The sequence below is a fragment of the Plodia interpunctella genome, chromosome 28, assembly GCF_027563975.2.
Source record: "Plodia interpunctella isolate USDA-ARS_2022_Savannah chromosome 28, ilPloInte3.2, whole genome shotgun sequence".
NCBI lineage: Eukaryota > Metazoa > Arthropoda > Insecta > Lepidoptera > Pyralidae > Plodia > Plodia interpunctella.
Genome location: NC_071321.1, coordinates 2,369,131 through 2,387,386, shown reverse-complemented (window position 1 = coordinate 2,387,386; position 18,256 = coordinate 2,369,131). Strand labels below are relative to the sequence as shown.

At 36.8% G+C, this 18,256-nt stretch overlaps 1 protein-coding gene across 7 annotated transcripts in view; it reads left to right on the top strand.

The window, feature by feature from the left end:
- The window catches only part of Nf1 (Neurofibromin 1), a 67,842-nt gene that overhangs the window by 41,972 nt on the left and 7,614 nt on the right, over window positions 1-18,256 (top strand). For 3 of the 7 annotated variants that reach the window (XM_053766178.1, XM_053766179.2, XM_053766176.1), the window contains 17 exons: window positions 972-1,058; window positions 1,778-1,949; window positions 2,607-2,745; window positions 3,104-3,328; window positions 4,057-4,136; window positions 5,322-5,455; window positions 5,891-6,031; window positions 6,629-6,708; window positions 7,932-8,107; window positions 8,683-8,798; window positions 9,204-9,288; window positions 9,908-9,978; window positions 12,195-12,272; window positions 15,179-15,271; window positions 15,898-16,023; window positions 16,944-17,073; window positions 17,764-17,839. In XM_053766178.1, the coding sequence (XP_053622153.1) occupies window positions 972-1,058; window positions 1,778-1,949; window positions 2,607-2,745; window positions 3,104-3,328; window positions 4,057-4,136; window positions 5,322-5,455; window positions 5,891-6,031; window positions 6,629-6,708; window positions 7,932-8,107; window positions 8,683-8,798; window positions 9,204-9,288; window positions 9,908-9,978; window positions 12,195-12,272; window positions 15,179-15,271; window positions 15,898-16,023; window positions 16,944-17,073; window positions 17,764-17,839 (2,009 nt within the window). The remainder of the gene's footprint in view (window positions 1-971; window positions 1,059-1,777; window positions 1,950-2,606; window positions 2,746-3,103; window positions 3,329-4,056; window positions 4,137-5,321; window positions 5,456-5,890; window positions 6,032-6,628; window positions 6,709-7,931; window positions 8,108-8,682; window positions 8,799-9,203; window positions 9,289-9,907; window positions 9,979-12,194; window positions 12,273-15,178; window positions 15,272-15,897; window positions 16,024-16,943; window positions 17,074-17,763; window positions 17,840-18,256) is intronic. The other 4 variants (XM_053766180.1, XM_053766183.2, XM_053766177.1 and 1 more) reach the window with 3 other exon arrangements.

Here is an 18,256-nt window from a genome sequence, read left to right as displayed (position 1 = left end):
TGTTTTTGTTTCATTTTTGTTTTATTTGCTTGTGTGCGATATCTCTCAACGTTCTTAATTTTAATTAATCGTTCAAAACAATGTATACAATTCTTGCTACGCACATTTTATGTTGCCTATGATTTAATTTTTTAATTTTGGTTTTTATTGGTAATCGATTGGCCATGTTATCCAAAATTCCAAATTCCTTTATAATACTGCTAGATATTAGTCTACAAATAACAATAGTGTTTGTAGTTTTCGTGTCTAGGCTTTTTGCGTCAAATGCACGAATCGCGTCATGTGTTTCTCAGATATACTTACATATGTTTCTCATAGATTTTGGCACGTATTGTGGTATAACTATAGCCGGTGCAATACATGCCGAAACAAGGACAAAGAAAACTATAGATGGTCACCGTATCTACATGAGATAGACTATCGAATAAGCCGGCAAGTCGCGGTTGGCTGACCTTGTGTTAGCCAGAACACGATGCGACAAACATTCTAGTTTCTTCTAGTGTGTTTCTCGCATATATCTTTTTTATTAGCAGAATGGGGAATATGTAGTCATATTCCCCATTATTATTAGACAGTTCTAATGTCTATAGTTTTCTATGTTTACGTGCCGAAACTTTCGGAAAAATCAAGAGCTACGCGTTACGTTGGTTACGCTAGCTACGCCTATAGTCAGTTAATTTTTGACGCCAATTGGGTTGCTGCGTTGCGCTCCGTCGTCCTCCCTTGCGTTGATGCGTTGGTCCGTTGCTGAGTTGCGTTGATCGACGGAATGTAGGACAGCGCAATATTTGTAAGGAGTATAGACGTATGTCGACGCGTAGATTTATGTAAAATGTTTGACGTCAATAAGTGACGTATATCATTAACATTAATAAAGAATTTAGAATTTAGAAGAAGAAAATAAGCAAGCTTTATCGCAACGGAGGACGACGAAGCAATTTGGAATCAGGATATATAAATGTTTACAACAGGTTGTGGACAAGACGTGTCACTCGCCGACCGCCATGCTGGAGCAGCATATGATGTGGGACGACATCGCTATCTTGGCCAGATATTTGGTAAGTTTCTCAGAGGTGTTAGCGTGGGTTTACATTTCACTTCTCACCATCGAATCGATTCGAAGTAAGACGCAGCGAACCAATCACATTGCGCCATTGTGACGCAACGACAACCACATTGTAATCTTCGAATCGATTCGATGGTGAGAAGTGAAATGCAAACCCTCACTTCCCCACTATTTTCATCTATAGACTAGACACTTAGTAGTGTATGTCTATATTCGTTCCTCCCCACTACTGTGATATAAGTCGTAGCGCTGCGAGCGCTCAGTTGCTTGCGGTACGTCGGGGCGCACGGTCGTTGGCGCATCAGTAACGTGGTTGTGATTGATAGTGTATAGTTACGCAAGGATGGGGCATGTACCTTGCCTTATGCATTGTAGGGTTCAAACGGGGAACTCAAGTGGAATGTATGAATTGAAGCATTTTTTTAGTTTGTGTTACCGAATGAAATTTTTCAGTGTTTTTTCTACTAAAAAAATCAGTTCAATCAATAAAATTATATTCGATTTTCTAAATAACTCGACCTGATGCCTCACCAAGGTTTGGCTCCTAAGAGTGGCGAGAGAACACAATGGATTACTGCACGGCCATGATTTTTTGTCACATATTAAATGAAACTCTTAAAAATCTTATTCCAAAAATCACATCTCTTTTTTCTGTTATGTGTTTTCTTTGTGCAATCAAGAGCTTAAAAATTATTTTCTGTTTCCTTTCAGTTGATGCTCTCGTTCAACAACTGTCTAGACGTCGCCCGCCACTTGCCATACTTATTCCACACCGTGACTTTCCTCGTGTGCTCCGGAACGGTGTCCATGAGAGCGGCGACACACGGCCTAGTGGTCAACATCATACACTCTTTGTGTACTTGTAACACACCTAGCTTCACGGGTGAGTACTATACTAATACGATGCTAATTTTGATTCTTTCTTTTCCACTCCGTTACCTTCCTCGTTTGCTCTGTAACTATGTCCATACGAGCGACGACCCTCTACCTCTAGTTGTCAACATCTTATACTACATTTTAATGGATTTCTTTTAACATCTAGCGAAAAGTAAAGGAATAACACGGGCGATTATGTTACACTAGATAAGGAATTTTATTGCGTAATATTTTAACGTTATTAACGTATTATTTTACACTAATCCGTCCAATGTTCGTGTCCTGCCCTTGCAGGGAGTCCCCTGTACCTTCAATTTAAGTGACATCCTTTTAATTTGTGACTTGCAACAAAAAAAATCTGAAATCTGGGCACTTTGTCTCTCTGTGGGGCGTTATAAGTGGCGTATAAAATATATTTTTTTGTATATATGTTTGTAACGCCACAACTTTCGAACCGTTGGTCTGATTTTGATAAAATTGAATAGGTATGTAGGATCTATCAATAGTGTTTTTAAGTTCGTGAGGCAACAAAATCGGTTTAGTCGTTTTTGAAATATTCGCAATTTTATAAAAATGTATTGTGTTCGCGAGATCTAAGTTCGCGGCGAACAACAAGTTATAATTTGTTACTGTGTTTTATTACTTAATTTGTGTGTATTTACAGAGGAAACTCAACGCGTCTTAATGCTTTCCCTGGACGAGTTCGCGCTACCTAAGTTTTATCAGATGTTCGGCATATCTAAAGTGAAGTCAGCCGCTGTTACTGCCTTCCGAAGCGTTTATAACAGACACACGAGTGACTGGTAAGTAAATTTGAAATTGGCTAATTTTAAAGTCGGTAGTGTGACATCCCATCCTCACACGTAACTGTACATTACAACCACATTACTGATGTTCCACCGTTGTAGCTAGCTAGTAACCCGCTACTACTGATGAAGAACATGATGATGAAGTATCTTGCATTTTATAAAACAAAGTCTCCAAAAGCCGCGCCTGTCTGTCCGCGATAAATTCAAAAACTGATGCATAGATTTTCATGCGGTTTTCACCAATAGATGGTGTGATTACACAGCTTAACCTTCCGGGTTCAGCTGTATAATAATTTAGTACGAAGTCGGAACGAGAGCTAGTAATATATATTATATTTGATGAAACTGGCAGCAGGTACTCGGAGCACTCGTACTCCGCGTGCGCGGAGCCGTCGTCGTCGAGCGGCGCGGGGGCGGGCGCGGGGGCGGGGGCGGGGGCGGGGGCGGGCGCGGGGGCGCTGGCGTCGGACCGCGAGCGGCTGCCGCTGCAGTCGCTGGAGACCATCACGGACGCGCTGCTCGAGATCATGGAGGCCTGCATGCGGGACATACCCGGCTGCGACTGGCTTTGCACTTGGTAACTCTTGTTTATGTAACGCCATACCGTTATCCGTCATCCGAGATCATGAGGCTCAAAATTAAATTGAAAATTTTTTGCAGATTTATATAATTTATCATATAACCGTCATTTCGTCCAAAGAAACCTCATTAAAATTTTAAAGATTTCCCAATAAAAAGTAACGCTAAAGTTTAAAACACGCAATGAACAGTGCCCATACACGCACACGACTCACGGCTTACAGCTGATTCGTGCGCGTACGATCTGACCTGATATGACTGCGCGATGTTCGCTGTACACTGATTTTGATTATTATTATTATTTTTTGTATTGATTTTTTTATTTCTCAGAGTCAAATTTTTACTCTGAAGTGACTTTAATTGGGGTACCATATGCAATTATGCATACCTAACGACTATGTCAGAGGTGGTGTTACAATCTGTGTATATACTAAAGAAAGTTATTTAAAAAATATAGTTTCATTTCTTTGAATGAATGAATGAATTATTTGAACAACTCAACGAACAGAAGCGTTAACACACAAGTAACAGAAATAAAATAAAACTTAAAACTAATACTGAGCGCGTGCGCTGCAAAAATTCAAAAGGGTATTTGCGTTTCGAGGCCGCAAATTACGAAAATGATATCTTTTAGGACCAAATCACTGTGTAACAGTCACTAAAAACGTCATAAACTAAAATTGACTTCAGATTTACATTTTAGTACACATTTTTTTTTGTCAACAGGACCTCGCTAGCTAAAAGCTTCGCGTTCTGTTTCAACCCCGCGCTGCAGCCCCGGGCGCTCATCGTGTTCGGTTGCATCAGTAAGTAAATTGACAGGAAGACAGGAATTGCAATGGACAAAAGATACAAATACATATTTGCAAAACACGCGTAATCCTAATCCTAACTAATATTATAAATGTTAAAGTAAGTATGTTTATTTGTTACCTATTCACGCTCTATCTACTCAACCAATCTTCTTGAAATTTTGCATACATGTAGTTTGAAATATGGAGAAGGACATACGTTTCATCCCGAAAAAATAACTGTTGCCGTGGAAAATTTACGTGTGCGAAGCCGCGGGCAAAAGCTACTATTTATATACTTATATTACTGGGGATCACATCACACACTTGTCACTTCGATGAATATGATTGTGAACCTTATATCTGTTCACTATTATTGATTATGTACACGTAAAAAATACAGAACAAATAAGTATATAATAAAACAAATAAATGGGATCAACTTAATTTAAAGGAAATCTCTTCCAGATTGCCATTATTGTTTGCACCATATATAGTTTCTGGACGAAATCTGACCTAAATAGGGCATATTACGCAAAGCTCAGCGCAGATGGCGCTACTGGTACAATTAAAGTACACAAATATTGCCAATGGAGGCGAAAAGCGCCTATTTTCAATAATCGTGGTGCGAGTTTAAAGGAAAAAGGAAGGATTTAGTGGATTATCCTGAAAATAATAACACTATTTTAGGTTATGTTCTGCATTATTTGTTCAACTGTGGTCATAAACTGATATAAACTTGATTTTGACTGAAGATTTTACCTGTATGTAGTCCATATTTTAATAAGTCTTCATGTGTGAAGTGTTCCGAGCTTCTTTTCGACCGTTTACTGGATCGAAAATTTTACAGCGTGAGGCGTATCCCATAGTTTTCTAAGTTTTTTTATCTTATGGAAAACGATTTTTCCCAATATATCGGCACCCGAATATGCTACATTGTTGTATATTTTCACAAACAAGTGCTTACATAATGAAAGGATTAATAAGTACTCTAAAATAAACGTTTTAATCGACATAACAAAAGGCGGCAAAGCTTTTGTGTACCTAACATACAGTGCTGTACTCTGGCGGGTTAAATGTGCAGTAATACTCCCTATTGTATTTAGAGTACTCGGTGTTGTTTGGAAATCTTGAGATATTTTTTCAGACAGTGTAACATTGTCGCAACGATATATTATTATTTTATTATCTTGTTTCCAGGTAAAAACGTGTCGGACGACGACATGAAGCAACTCCTCAGGATCCTGGTGAAGGCGCTGGAGTCGTTCAACGACCTCGCGTTATTGGAAGCCCTCATCATGTGTTTGACTAGACTGCAACCTTTGTTACATCCGGTTAGTTTAAACTGCATTTTGCCCGCGTGAATTTCGCATGGGAGCAGTTATTTTTATCGTTCATCTAGCTTTTGCCCGCGGCTCCGCCCGCGTAAATTTCGCACGGGAGCAGTTATTCCTTCGATATAAATGTGCCATGTTCGTCTCCGTGCTTCAAATTATAAAGCGTGAATAGATAACGAACTTACTATTGTTATATTTATATAAGTTTATTATATTGTGTTACTTTTTACGCCGCACAACCTTTTATTTCTGTTTGTCTTAACGGTTAGCTTAGAGAGAATGCTTTTAGCATTAAGTTCGCCATTTGTTTATAAGTGTGTGTTTTACTTGGAACAATATAGTTGAAGAAATAAATCAAACAAATAATAATTTCAGAAATGTATTGAATCAAACAATAGTATTTTAATTCTGATCATTTATAATGATTTTTAGGAATCTCCCATTCACACAGCGTTGTTCTGGGTGGCACTATCAGTGTTGCAACTGGACGAGCCCACGCTGTACGCGGCGGGGCTGGCCCTCATGGAGCAAAACTTGCACACGCTGGACTCTCAGGGACAGTTTGACAACAAGGTGAGGAAGTATGTGCAACAAGTCTGTCGCTTAGTATATAACTAGCTTTTGCCTACAACTTCGTATGTGAGTAAAAAACCGTTTCCCGTGGGAATTTCAGGAAACCCCTTCTTAGTGCTCCCCTACACTGTCATAGGAACCTAAACACCAAATTTCAGCTTTCTACGCCAAGTAGTAGTTATAACAAGTTTATAGTGTGTTTGTAGTTATAACAAGGTGAATACTACCATATTGTTAATGTTTCTCAGAGCGTTCGACCGCCGCGCCCGGGCTGTCAATACAATAGTTATTAGTTTTTCTGTCTGACTTTAAAATAATTAATCTGCACTATGGTAATGTAAATTATATTAATTTCTAGCTTTTGCCCACGTTAATGTTCCGGGATGAAAGGTACCCTATGTCCCTTTCCATACTTCAAACTACATGTTCGCAAAATTTCAAGAAGATTGGTCAAGTAGATAGCGTGAAGAGATAACAAACAAACCAAACTTACTTTCGCATTTACACGAGTTAGGATTATAGTTTCACACGAGCGAAGCTGGGACGGCCGCTAGTTACCTGTACAATCTTGGCTACATGTTATAACATGTTTGACAGACCTTGGAACAAGTGATGATGGAGACCAGGGAGCCTCTGGAATGGCACTTCAAGCAAATGGACCACGCTGTCGGCCTCAGGTGAGACAGAGTTAGCATATAATGTTTGTATAGTACATATCTGACCGAGCGAACGAAGCGAGCGAGGGGTACAATTAAAGTTGAGGCAAAAATAAATTTTTATATATGTATGTTTGTAAAGCGATAACTTTCGAACCGTTAGTCCGATTTTGATGAAATTTACAATACAATACAATACAAAAATTCTTTATTGCACAAATTAATTACATAGTATACATAAGTACAAAATGTATAATCACACATAGCATGACATTATGGTATATATACATTGTTACTCAATTTTACTACAATTTAAAAGGTATGTAGGATCTGTTAATAGAACTTTTTTTAATTTTTTTTTAATATATTGGGACAAATCACACAGATTGAGCTAGTCCCAAAGTAAGTTCGAGACTTGTGTTATGGGATACTAACTCAACGATACTATATTTTTTTAATAAATACATATATAAATAAACATCCAAGACCCGGGCCAATCAGAAAAAGATCATTTTCCATCATGACCCGACCGGGGATCGAACCCGGGACCTCTCGGTTCAGTGGCAAGAACCTTACCACTGCGCCACCGAGGTCGTCAATACTTTAATAGAACTTTTAACTTCGTGGGGCATGAAAATCGGTCAAGTCGTTTTTGAAATATTCACAATTTTGTAAAAGCTCGTCAAAATTTTATTGTGTTCGACGAGGTATATAAGCTTGTGGCGAACGACTAGTATTTATTTCTTCTTCTTCATAGTCGTATTCCTCATGGCTAAGGGTCGTGATCATTACGTGGAATGAAACACACACAACAACTTTTTTGGCGTTATTAATGGAGTGGTTTGCCATTGCCTTCTCCATTTCACACATTAAGTTAATGATAATCAACCAGTGTGCAGGTTTCCTCACGACGTTTTTCTTCACCGGAAGCAGATTAAGATTCAGATTCATTTATAGCAATGTCACAAGTGGAAATGTTAGATGTTACATAGATAATAAGTAAGTACAGGTGACGCCCTGCGAGGGCGCAGCAAACATTGGGGCAGCTAGATGCCATTTACTTAAATAGAAATAGAAGCAAGTGGTGGTCGATGAAAACTACTATATATGAGTCAGATTTGTATACAAACTCATGTGGCACGAGTAGGATTCGAACCTGGGACCTTTCGATCCACACCACCACCGATTCTTTCATTTATTTAGCTTATTACAAAAAAAACGGTTTGTTTTAAACCGTATTCCAGTTTCCGGTCAAATTTCCACTTCGCCCTCGTGGGCCACCTGATCAAGGGCTACCGGCACCCGCTGGCGGCCACCGTGTCCCGCACGTGCCGCGTGCTGGCCTCGCTGCTGGCCATCACCGCACGCCGGGACAGGGACAAGTTTGCTGTCACCGCTGAGACTGTGGCGTACCTCACTGGTGAGTGGACAAAACTAGCTTTTGCCCGCGACTTCGCCCGCGTCCCACGGAAACTGTTATTTTTCTACGGTGAACGCGGTGTAACCTATGTCCTTCTCCGTACTTCAAACTACATGTTTGCAAAATTTCAAGAAGATCGGTTTAGTAGATAGAGCGTGAAGAGGTAACAAACTTTCGTTTTGTTTCATGGTAAGCAAAAACCCCAGCCTATGTACACCAGCCAATCCGATACTGATCACCGATGCCTTGAGTAATAAATAATCAACCCCTAAATGACAATAATGAGGGGTGAAAGTTTGTATGAAAATCATGTCTGTTCGGGATTCGCGGAAAAACTCACGCGGGCAAAGCCGCGGACAAAAGCTAGCAAATAATAAGTATAAGTATAAATCGCACACATTGAGTTATGATACTAACTCAATCATACTATAGTTTATCAATCTGAAAAAGATCTTTTGCCGTGTTGATCTAACCGGGGATTGAACCATGCACCTTCAGTGTAGCATGATAACCAATAGATCTTCGAAACTAGTATAATTTTTGATTTAAATATATAAGTGTTTCGTTTCTCCCAGCTCTGGTTTGCGTGAGCGAGGAAGTGCGGTCGCGCTGTCACGTCAAGCATTCGCTGCCCAAGTGGTTACCGGAGACGTGCGACCACTACTGCGTCACTGAACATGACCACCATCAGGTATTTTATTTGTTCATTTATTTATTGCACAAAATTACAAAAAAATATATGTACAAAAGGTGAAGTTAACGCCATATGGCATTCACTACTAGTCAGCCATTAGACCAAACGGAGATAGTTAGGCGGTGCCATAAAGTGCAACTAAACAAAGGGAAAAGGAAACTCAATTTAAAATTTAAATCTTAAACGATAGTACTGAGGTAATGTCAATTTAAACTCGGGTAAAACTTAAATAAAAAGTACCCTATGTTACTCCTGAAGCTTTCGTTCATCTATGTGCCAAATTTCATCACAATCGGCCCAGAAGTTTTTAATTTACTTGATTACAAACAAAAACACAAATCATTTTCTCTTTATAATATTGATCGAAACGCTGTGAGCTGTAGTGTAGATGTATGTGCGCAGACGCCGGCGCCGGCGCCGACGCCGGGACGCCGACAGAAGTCCTGGGACGTGCTGGACCAGGCCGCCATCTCCTCGGTTCATGGAGGTCTGTTTGTCTATCTATATACAATACTAACTTCATATGTATCAATATTAAGTTGCTATGTATGTACCTTTGTCAATAAATATTTTTTTTATTATTGAAATGAAAACTTCTTTAGCGGCGTTGTGCACTTTTTGCGATGGGTAAAAAATGTTAAACTCGCGTCGGGACACGTGACCCTGATCGAAAATTCCTAAGACGTCAAAAATGCACAACGTTAATATTCAAGTTTTCACTTCAGCCTCCCGGAGTAGGATTAAGTTGTTCTTTTAACGCTACATTGCAAAAAAAATGTAAACTCATCTTTGCAAATAAATCATCTTTGTCTTTTTTTGTATACCTTTTGACTATATACTTTATTGTGTACTTACATTGTTATATTACTGATAAAAGATTATACATAAATTTATATTTAAAAAATGGTAAGCCCTTCTGGCATGATAGGGACCAACACTGTTTGAATGAGTTTCTTTCGGCATATCTTCTCGGCAGTGGTCGTTCCGAAATGCTAGTAGTTTGTAGCTTTGCTAAATTTCATTTAATTTAGAAAATGACGTGAAATGTGCCTGTGGAGGCCTACTTTCTGAATAAATGATTTTATTTTTGATTTTGTCTTTTATAGGCAAGTCTCCAACACTGCAACAGTGCAGCAGCGGCGGCCACAGCCCCCACTTGGTCTCCATGACGCATCAGGTATTGTGCTAGTGCAGTGTTGTGACGTCACTCGGCTGTCGGTGTTTAGGAAGTGCCGGTCTGTTGTGGGAAAGTTTAAAAATTCCCGCCCGTATATATTTTTGCATTAATTAAGTAATTATATATTCGTACTCGTCTCGAAAGAGGTCTGCTACTAGACCGGAAATATAGTCTACTTTTTTGATAAACACACGTGAGTGACCCGTATTTTTCATTAATAAATAAATATATATATATAGCGTAGATAGAGAAAATTAAACTGGTACGTCGTCTCGTCGTCGTCGTGAGTTTTCGTTGTGTTTTATATTATAAAGTAAAATCACACGTATTGCGTCAGCCCCAAAGTAAGTTCGAGACTTGTGTCTATGAAATTAAAATGAACTATTAAAATTGATTAAAATAAAAGCAAAAATACTATCGAATGCCCAATATTGTAATATTGCAAATATTCTACAGTAAAATGACTTGATAACATAGAGTAAGATATAATTTAACCTATTAACCTGTCAATTCCCGCGCGATCCTATTATTGTTCAATTGTTTTTATTATCTCCAGTAAGGACTAAAATGCATTGTGATTCTAGCGCGCAAATGTTCGTTACATACGAGGCTTTATTATCGCGCTCCGTTTCGTATCGCGCCAAAATCCCGCCTCTTATATGCTAACATTTGCACGCTTGTTTCATTATGTACGATTAGAAATTAAATAAAAAAGTGTCGTGTGATGTTACATGAGTAAAGATAACTTTAGGATGGAAGTCAATAAGACTTCACTTACTCATTTTTATTAGCGAACTTTAAATTAAGCGACTGCCCTCCATGAAGTACCTTTACCCGTGAAACTGCACGTATTATGAATTATATAAGAGGGCGAAGTGCGAATTTGCATTTGCACATATCACAATCGAGTCGATACGAAGTGAGACGCGGCGAACCAATCACATTGCGGTGTGGTGTCGTCACATGACAATGGCGCAATGTGATTGGTTAACTGCATCTCTCTCTCACTGTGACACTCGATAGTGAGTGTGTAAAGTTGCACCACGGACATATAACTTTTCTGTTTAAAAAAAAAACTCGCAAAAAATAATTATGAAATATATTTCAACTCTTGCTCAGCTAATAGTTCTTTCCCACACAGACTCAAGATTGGCTTTTTTAGCTACAGAGGAAGGCTTTTGTATGAGGAATCGTGCAACCATAACAACTATATAACCATTGTATAATCATAGTTTAGTCTACTACTTTTGGTTTGACATACTTTTCCTGGTGGGTGGACTGTTCAAGTACATTTATCTTTATATACAATAAATACTAAATAAATGTTGAACATTAGATTGTATTCTTTTTCTAAATGTCCCTTACTTTTACATGTTTAAAAAAATATTTTATTAGAGTTTTTTTTTTTTTTCAGCCACTTTTCTAATACTCAAATATATTTATATTTAACTTTGTCAACATTTCAAAGTAGTGAGAAGTAGTAAATTAGTGTATTCTTTTTTTAAATATCATACATACCTACATGTCTATAATATTTTACATGTTTAAAAATTTTATTTTATTAAAGATTTTAATTTTCATCCACTTTTCTAATTGTGTATTTCAAATTTTTGACTCAAATATATAGTGAAAGTGGTACATTAGAGTATACTTTTTTTAAATTGTATTTGATTTTATATGTTCGAAAAACTATTTTCTGAACTGTACTATATATTCATACGTTATTGTAATTGTGGATTTCAGACGTTTATGATTCATTTTAAAGGAAAATAAATGTAATTATGTTTCAAATAACAATGTAAAGATTATGTAACAGTCCCCCCACCACTTCTATAACAACTGTTTCTCTCTTCCAGTACATAGGACACTAAAACCATTCTACTGACTACGTTGTGTTTTTTCACGCGTCTTGTCTTGGACCTCATCGTTTGTATGCATTGACTAACGTTCGTGTCACCCCGCCGCCGTTTACGCTAATATCCGTTATCGTTATAACGTTATTTATTTTCGTTATATATGTTTTATGTCATTGGATAACGCTTCTTTGTTTGTTACAAAAATAACGTTATTTGTGTAATGTTTACGTTCATATTGAACATATTATTATTAAAAAAAAACTAACGAATATGGCGTAAATGTAACCCTTAACATTCACGAACATAACCGTAATCGGTTATAACGCGAATGTTTTGCGCTTGCATCGCTTGACGATATAGACATCGGCTAGAATGCTTTTCAAGACCCAACGTTCGTTTTCTGTGCCCACCTCCAAAGACACAATCGGACCACCGAGGGTAATTGGTTAAAATAAATGGATATTGCCAAATAATTATATAACGTTAAATTATTGCAAACATGTTTAAAATTGGAATATGAAAAAAGTTGCAAATTATGTTTCTTGTTTAATGAGAGAAAATTGTTATATTTGTATTTTTTTCATATATTTATGGAAAAAAATATGGTCATTAAAAAAATAATACCTGGCTTATCTATAGATTTGAATAGAACACAATCTTAGACCCTTTAGTACCCCAAGCCTGCATGGTTTATACTTAAACCATACCCCCCCCCCCCCCCCCCATATATATTTTCAAACAAAATTTGTCCCGGTTCTATAAAATGATATATTTCTTGTATAAGAAAATCTATGAAATGTGTACTTTACATATAGGTATTACAAACATAACAGTATACATGTGCCTAAATAAATAAATAAATATACTTTTGAATAATAATTAAATTGGGATAAAATTTGTTTGTAAACTGTAAATCGAAACCCACGCACTGTGCACTCTACACTCAGTGACACTTGTACAAAACTGTACTCTACGCACTAGAAATAAAGTTCAAAGTCGCTTACTTGTATTTCAATTGCACAGTGGTCGCACACTGTTTTTAATTTAGAATATAAAGTTTGTGAAAATCACCAAATGGCGTTCTTATGGAAAGCCATCACTTTTGATGCCACAGCTTAAATCGGTGTATCCCAACTAATATCATAAATGCGAAAGTAAATTTGTTTGTTACCTCTTCACGATTTATTTAGATATCGATAGTCTATTTTCACATATATATTTATAAGGACATAACATAGGCGAGAAATTCGTGCGGGCGAAGCCGTGGGCATTTTGTGTGATTATCCTTACTAATATTAGAAAGAAAAATATTTTTGTTTTTTTTTTTGTTTATAATGAAGAAACTCAAAAACTATTAGACCGATTTTTATATTAATAAATATATTAGGACAAATCACACAGATTGAGCTAGCCCCAAAGTAAGTTCGAGACTTGTGTTATGGGATGTACTAACTCAACGTAATTGTATTTTATATTGTCCGAAAATAAATATATTTTTTTTATTTATAAAATTTGGCGCAGAGATAGACGTAATATTCAGAAGTATTTTTAATTTAAAATAGCCTACTTTTTTATTAAGGTTTTATCCGAGCGAAGCTGTAACTGGCCTTTAATTTGTCATTTTTGATGTTGGCACAGAGATTGATTTAACTTTCAATAGTAAAATATATATATTGTCAGTACAAAACGCGGGCGAAGTCACGGGCTGCCGCTTGTTATAATTAGGTAACACAAATGTTATCCAGACACCATAATATATGTACACATATGTCAAAAGAATAGGATTGAGTGTGCAAATAAATAAATTGAATGTGACTAGAATCTTGACTAGATTTGGCTATTAAAAACTATGTATTGGTGGTTTATTAATAACAGGAATTAATCGTGTCAGTGATATGTCTTAAAAAGTCCTTATGTATATTAAATCAAAATCAAATCATTTATTCAGAAATTAGGCTTTCACAAGCACTTTTTTACCAAAGCTACAAACTACTAGCATTTCGGAACGACCACTGCTGAGAAGAAATGCCGAAAGAAACTCATTCAAACAGTGTTGGTCCCTATTATGCCAGAAGGGCTTACAATTTTTTCAATATAAATTTATGTATATTTTTTATTATAAAACATAGTCATCTGCCGCGTCTGTCTGTTCGCGGTTTTCACCAATAGATTACTGAGGAAGATTCAGGTGAATATTATTATATTGTCACCCGAAAGAAACCAAATGCCGCTAGTATGGTAAAAGTGTAAACATCAACTTTGTACGTTAAACGCACTGTATCGTAAATAATGTTGTCCTAAAATCATTTACACTATAATCAAACAAATAAACACGCAAAACAATATGCTATTTTAGTAGCTCAATAAATAAATAACTAAAAGCTTCTGAATATAGATAGGATTATAAAATGTAGCTTTTAAAATTACCCCGAATTGTTTTTTTTTTTTTCATTTTTATAAAAGGTCGAGTATTTGATCCTGGTGTTTTGTGCGAATTATATAGCTCGAGTTAATTTAATGAAGTTCATTCAATAATTTCAATATTGGTGCTGACGATTGTTTTCTTAAATTATTTATGAGAAATTATCATTGAAGTATTATGTAATTATATGGGTATTATTTAATTTATAATTCTCAATAAGTAGGTGTTATAATTTTTTACATAATATTTTTTTCTTATTTAGTATTCTAATTAACTTATTAATATACTTATTCGGGTTCCATAAATTTATTTTAAAGTTTTCCTCACACACACGAATATATTGGAGTGCGTGGTGTGTGGTTCCGCCCTAGAATAGGACCACTCCATATCCTCTAGTGGATGTCGTACGAGGAGACTAAGGGATACACTGCCTTGGCAGCTGATAGGCAACAATAGCATTACCAAGGAGGGTTGACGCTAGGCAGGCGGTCGGTTGTAAAGTCACAGGCGAATCTTCAAAATTTTAAGGATTTTTTGTGAAGCTCACCCCAGGCTTCGCGGCTTCACAACACCGAACGCAAACGGGTACATGCAGAGATGAGAGAAAGAGATATGACAATATGTAAGATATTTTGTAATACGTCAAATTTGCTTGTTTCATAAATAATGTACAAGTATTACAAGCGCACGCGCATGCACCTTTTTATATCTTCGACACAATCCGAAACGTCCTATATATAAAAAGTTACGTACTATGTCATACCTGTGATATTGATATTTAAGAATGAAACGCGAGTTTAAAATAAATCATATATCGATTGAAAATCGAAAGCTTCATTAAACTAACTCCGCGCATGACCGATCGCACCTCCCTCAATGTACCCCCAAACTACTTCGACACACTAACGCCATCTACCCACAGGACAGCGAAGGCCGCGCACACAGCATGCAGCACGGCGCCGCTGGAGACGCCGCCAGATCTGAACATGGAGGCGATGCCGACAGTGGCCTGGATGTAAGTATATAAATAAATAAATAAATATACTAGGACAAATCACACATATCGTGCTAGCCCCAAAGTAAGTTCGAGACTTGTGTTATGTGATATTAACTCAACGATACTATATTTTATAACATATACATATATATAGGTAGATAAACATCCAAGGCCCGGGCCGATCAGAAAAAGATCGAACCTGGGACATCTCGGTTCAGAGGCAAGCATTTTACCACTGCGCCACCGAGGTCGTCAAAAGTATACTCATAAATATGGTGTCACGTCTTTATGCCTTACGCGATAGGCAGAGGCGAAAAAGGACATGTGTAGTATGATGGAATTGAGATTAGTGAAGGGTTGGTAGCCTGTGAGAACAATGTTAATCTTGTAGCCCTTTCCCTTGATTGGCTTTGCCTCTGCACGGGGGAAGAGGCAGAGGAGAGGTGGAAGAGAAATAAGTAAACGTAGCTAATTGTGAAGTTATTCTTTGGAGCGCTTGTTGGACAAGTACAAAAATGTGTGATTTTTTTTTTTGAAAATATTGTAATTATCACAGAAATTTTGTCACTGGTGTTTCTAATAATATGAGGGCTTTCGAAGATTTTTTATCAATTATTACATAAAATAAAAATAAAAGTTTGTAGTATAACATACTCGGTCAGGTGGTGGACGACGACGGGCGTATCTCTCCGGGCAGCATTGACGAGGGCACCGAGCGCCCTTCTTCCACCAAATCGGGCGACAGCGATTACCCTGAGACCTCCACTAAGGTGAGAATTATTTAAATTATATTGTTATATATTATTTTTCACTAATTTTGAAAATATTAATAATATGAAAATATTTTGGAATCGAGCGTGAATTGAACCCACGCCGCTGTCTATCCGAGACAGTTCTATCAACCTCTTGAGCTCACGGGCCCGAAAGCGAGCATGCGATGACAAATATAAAATAAGATAAAATAAGTTTCGATTTTATGTTAATAACATTAATAATACTAATATATATATATATATATATATATATATATATATATATATATATATATATATATATATATATATATATATATATATATATATATATATATATATATATATATATATATATATATATATATATATATATATATATATATGACTAACATATTGACGCACAGCCCAAACCACTGGGTTTAGAAACTTCAAATTTACCACGTAGGTTCCTTATGTGGTCTAGGGGTGCACTTAGAAAAGATTTTTCAAAATTCATCCTCAAAGGGGGTAAAAAGGGTTGTTCAAATTTTATATGGAGAGACCAGATTAGTTAGAGTCTAAATATTTCATTGAAGGGAAAATCACGCGGGCGAAACCGCGGACAAAAACTGGTATATATAAAGTAAATATGAACGATTGTGGAGAATAGTTGCACTAGTTAGGTAACCAATGAACCTATGTTATGGGTCTCCAGGACTCAACATATAAAATCAAAAACAAATCACTTACTCAGAAATTAGGCCTTCACAGGCACTTTTTCACGTCATATGCTAAATTAAATAGTATTTACCAAGGCTAAAAACTACTAGCATTTCGGAACGACCACTGCTGAGAAGAAATGCCGAAAGAAACTCATTCAAACAGTGTTGGTCCCTATCATGCCAGAAGGGCTAACCATTTTTTAAATATAAATTTATGTATAATTTTATTTACAGCAAGCATCGACAGATAAAGACTCGACATCACCAGATTCCAACAGTCTTTTGGATCCATCTGTGTTATCGGACTTCACCACTCAAGCATTGGTGCTGACCGTGCTAGCCACGTTGGTGAAGTACACCACAGGTACCGTCAGCAAAACGGGTTACTTTACAGTCTAGAAATTGATGAGAACGCTGTGACCTCTTGGCTGGCAACACTACCCAGTCTTTATCAACCAATCTTGACTATTCTATTAGGTATTCTTCTTCATAGTCGTATTCCTCATGACTGAGAGTCGTGGTCATTACGTGGATGAAGCACACACAACAACTTTCTTGGCACTATTAATGGAGTGGTTTGCCATTGCCTTCTCCATTTCACACACAAGTTAATAATCAACTAGTGTGCAGGTTTCCTCACGATGTTTTCCTTCACCGGAAGCAAGTGGAGGCCGATGAAAACTACTATACATGAGTCAGATTGGTATACAAACTCATGTGGCACGAGTAGGATTCGAACCTGGGACCTTTCGATCCACAGGCGGGCGTCTTAACCATTACACCACAACCGCTTCTTTATTTAGGTATTGCAATGACAAAAAAAGTGGTTTAAAAAAAAATTGATATATTCTTATTTGCCAGGAAAAAATCCTGCTGCGTGGAATAATAATAATAAAGCTAAATAATAATAATATATTTATTATTTTGCCAATAAACAAACCATTGCAATTTGGCGATTTTTAACATTATAAATGTGTAATTTTTTTTTTTCGATATTTTTTTAATTTTGCCAAGAAACAGTTCGGCGATATTTTAGAAAAGTGTAATTTTCCAGATGAAGACGAAATTAGAATACTGTACCAGTACCTAGCTGAGGGTTCCGTTGTGTTTCCTAAAGTGTTCCCAGTCATGTAAGTACCAAACCACGTAAACGAAAGTATACATAAAGTATAAAGTATACGCACCCAGTGCCGGAATCCAGATTTGGCAAAGTTCATTAGAGACTATAATATAGTATAATGGGAAATATATAATACTTTTTAATGCAATCCTTTGTCTAGTGTGGCGTAATTAAATCTATTTTTTTTATTTCATGCTAATAAAGAAAATAACCATTATGAAACTGAATGAATCCAACAGAACCAAGATGTATTGGGCAACCACGTGACAATTCTTTCTTAATTTATTCATCACAAATTCGTTCCCAAATCAATATTCCTACAAGGTGGACACAAATTAACTACAAATCAGATATTAATTAGAAAGGATATTGGTGGTTTTTAATTCAATTATTATTTAGTGGGCGGAACTTAAAGTTGAATGTAGTG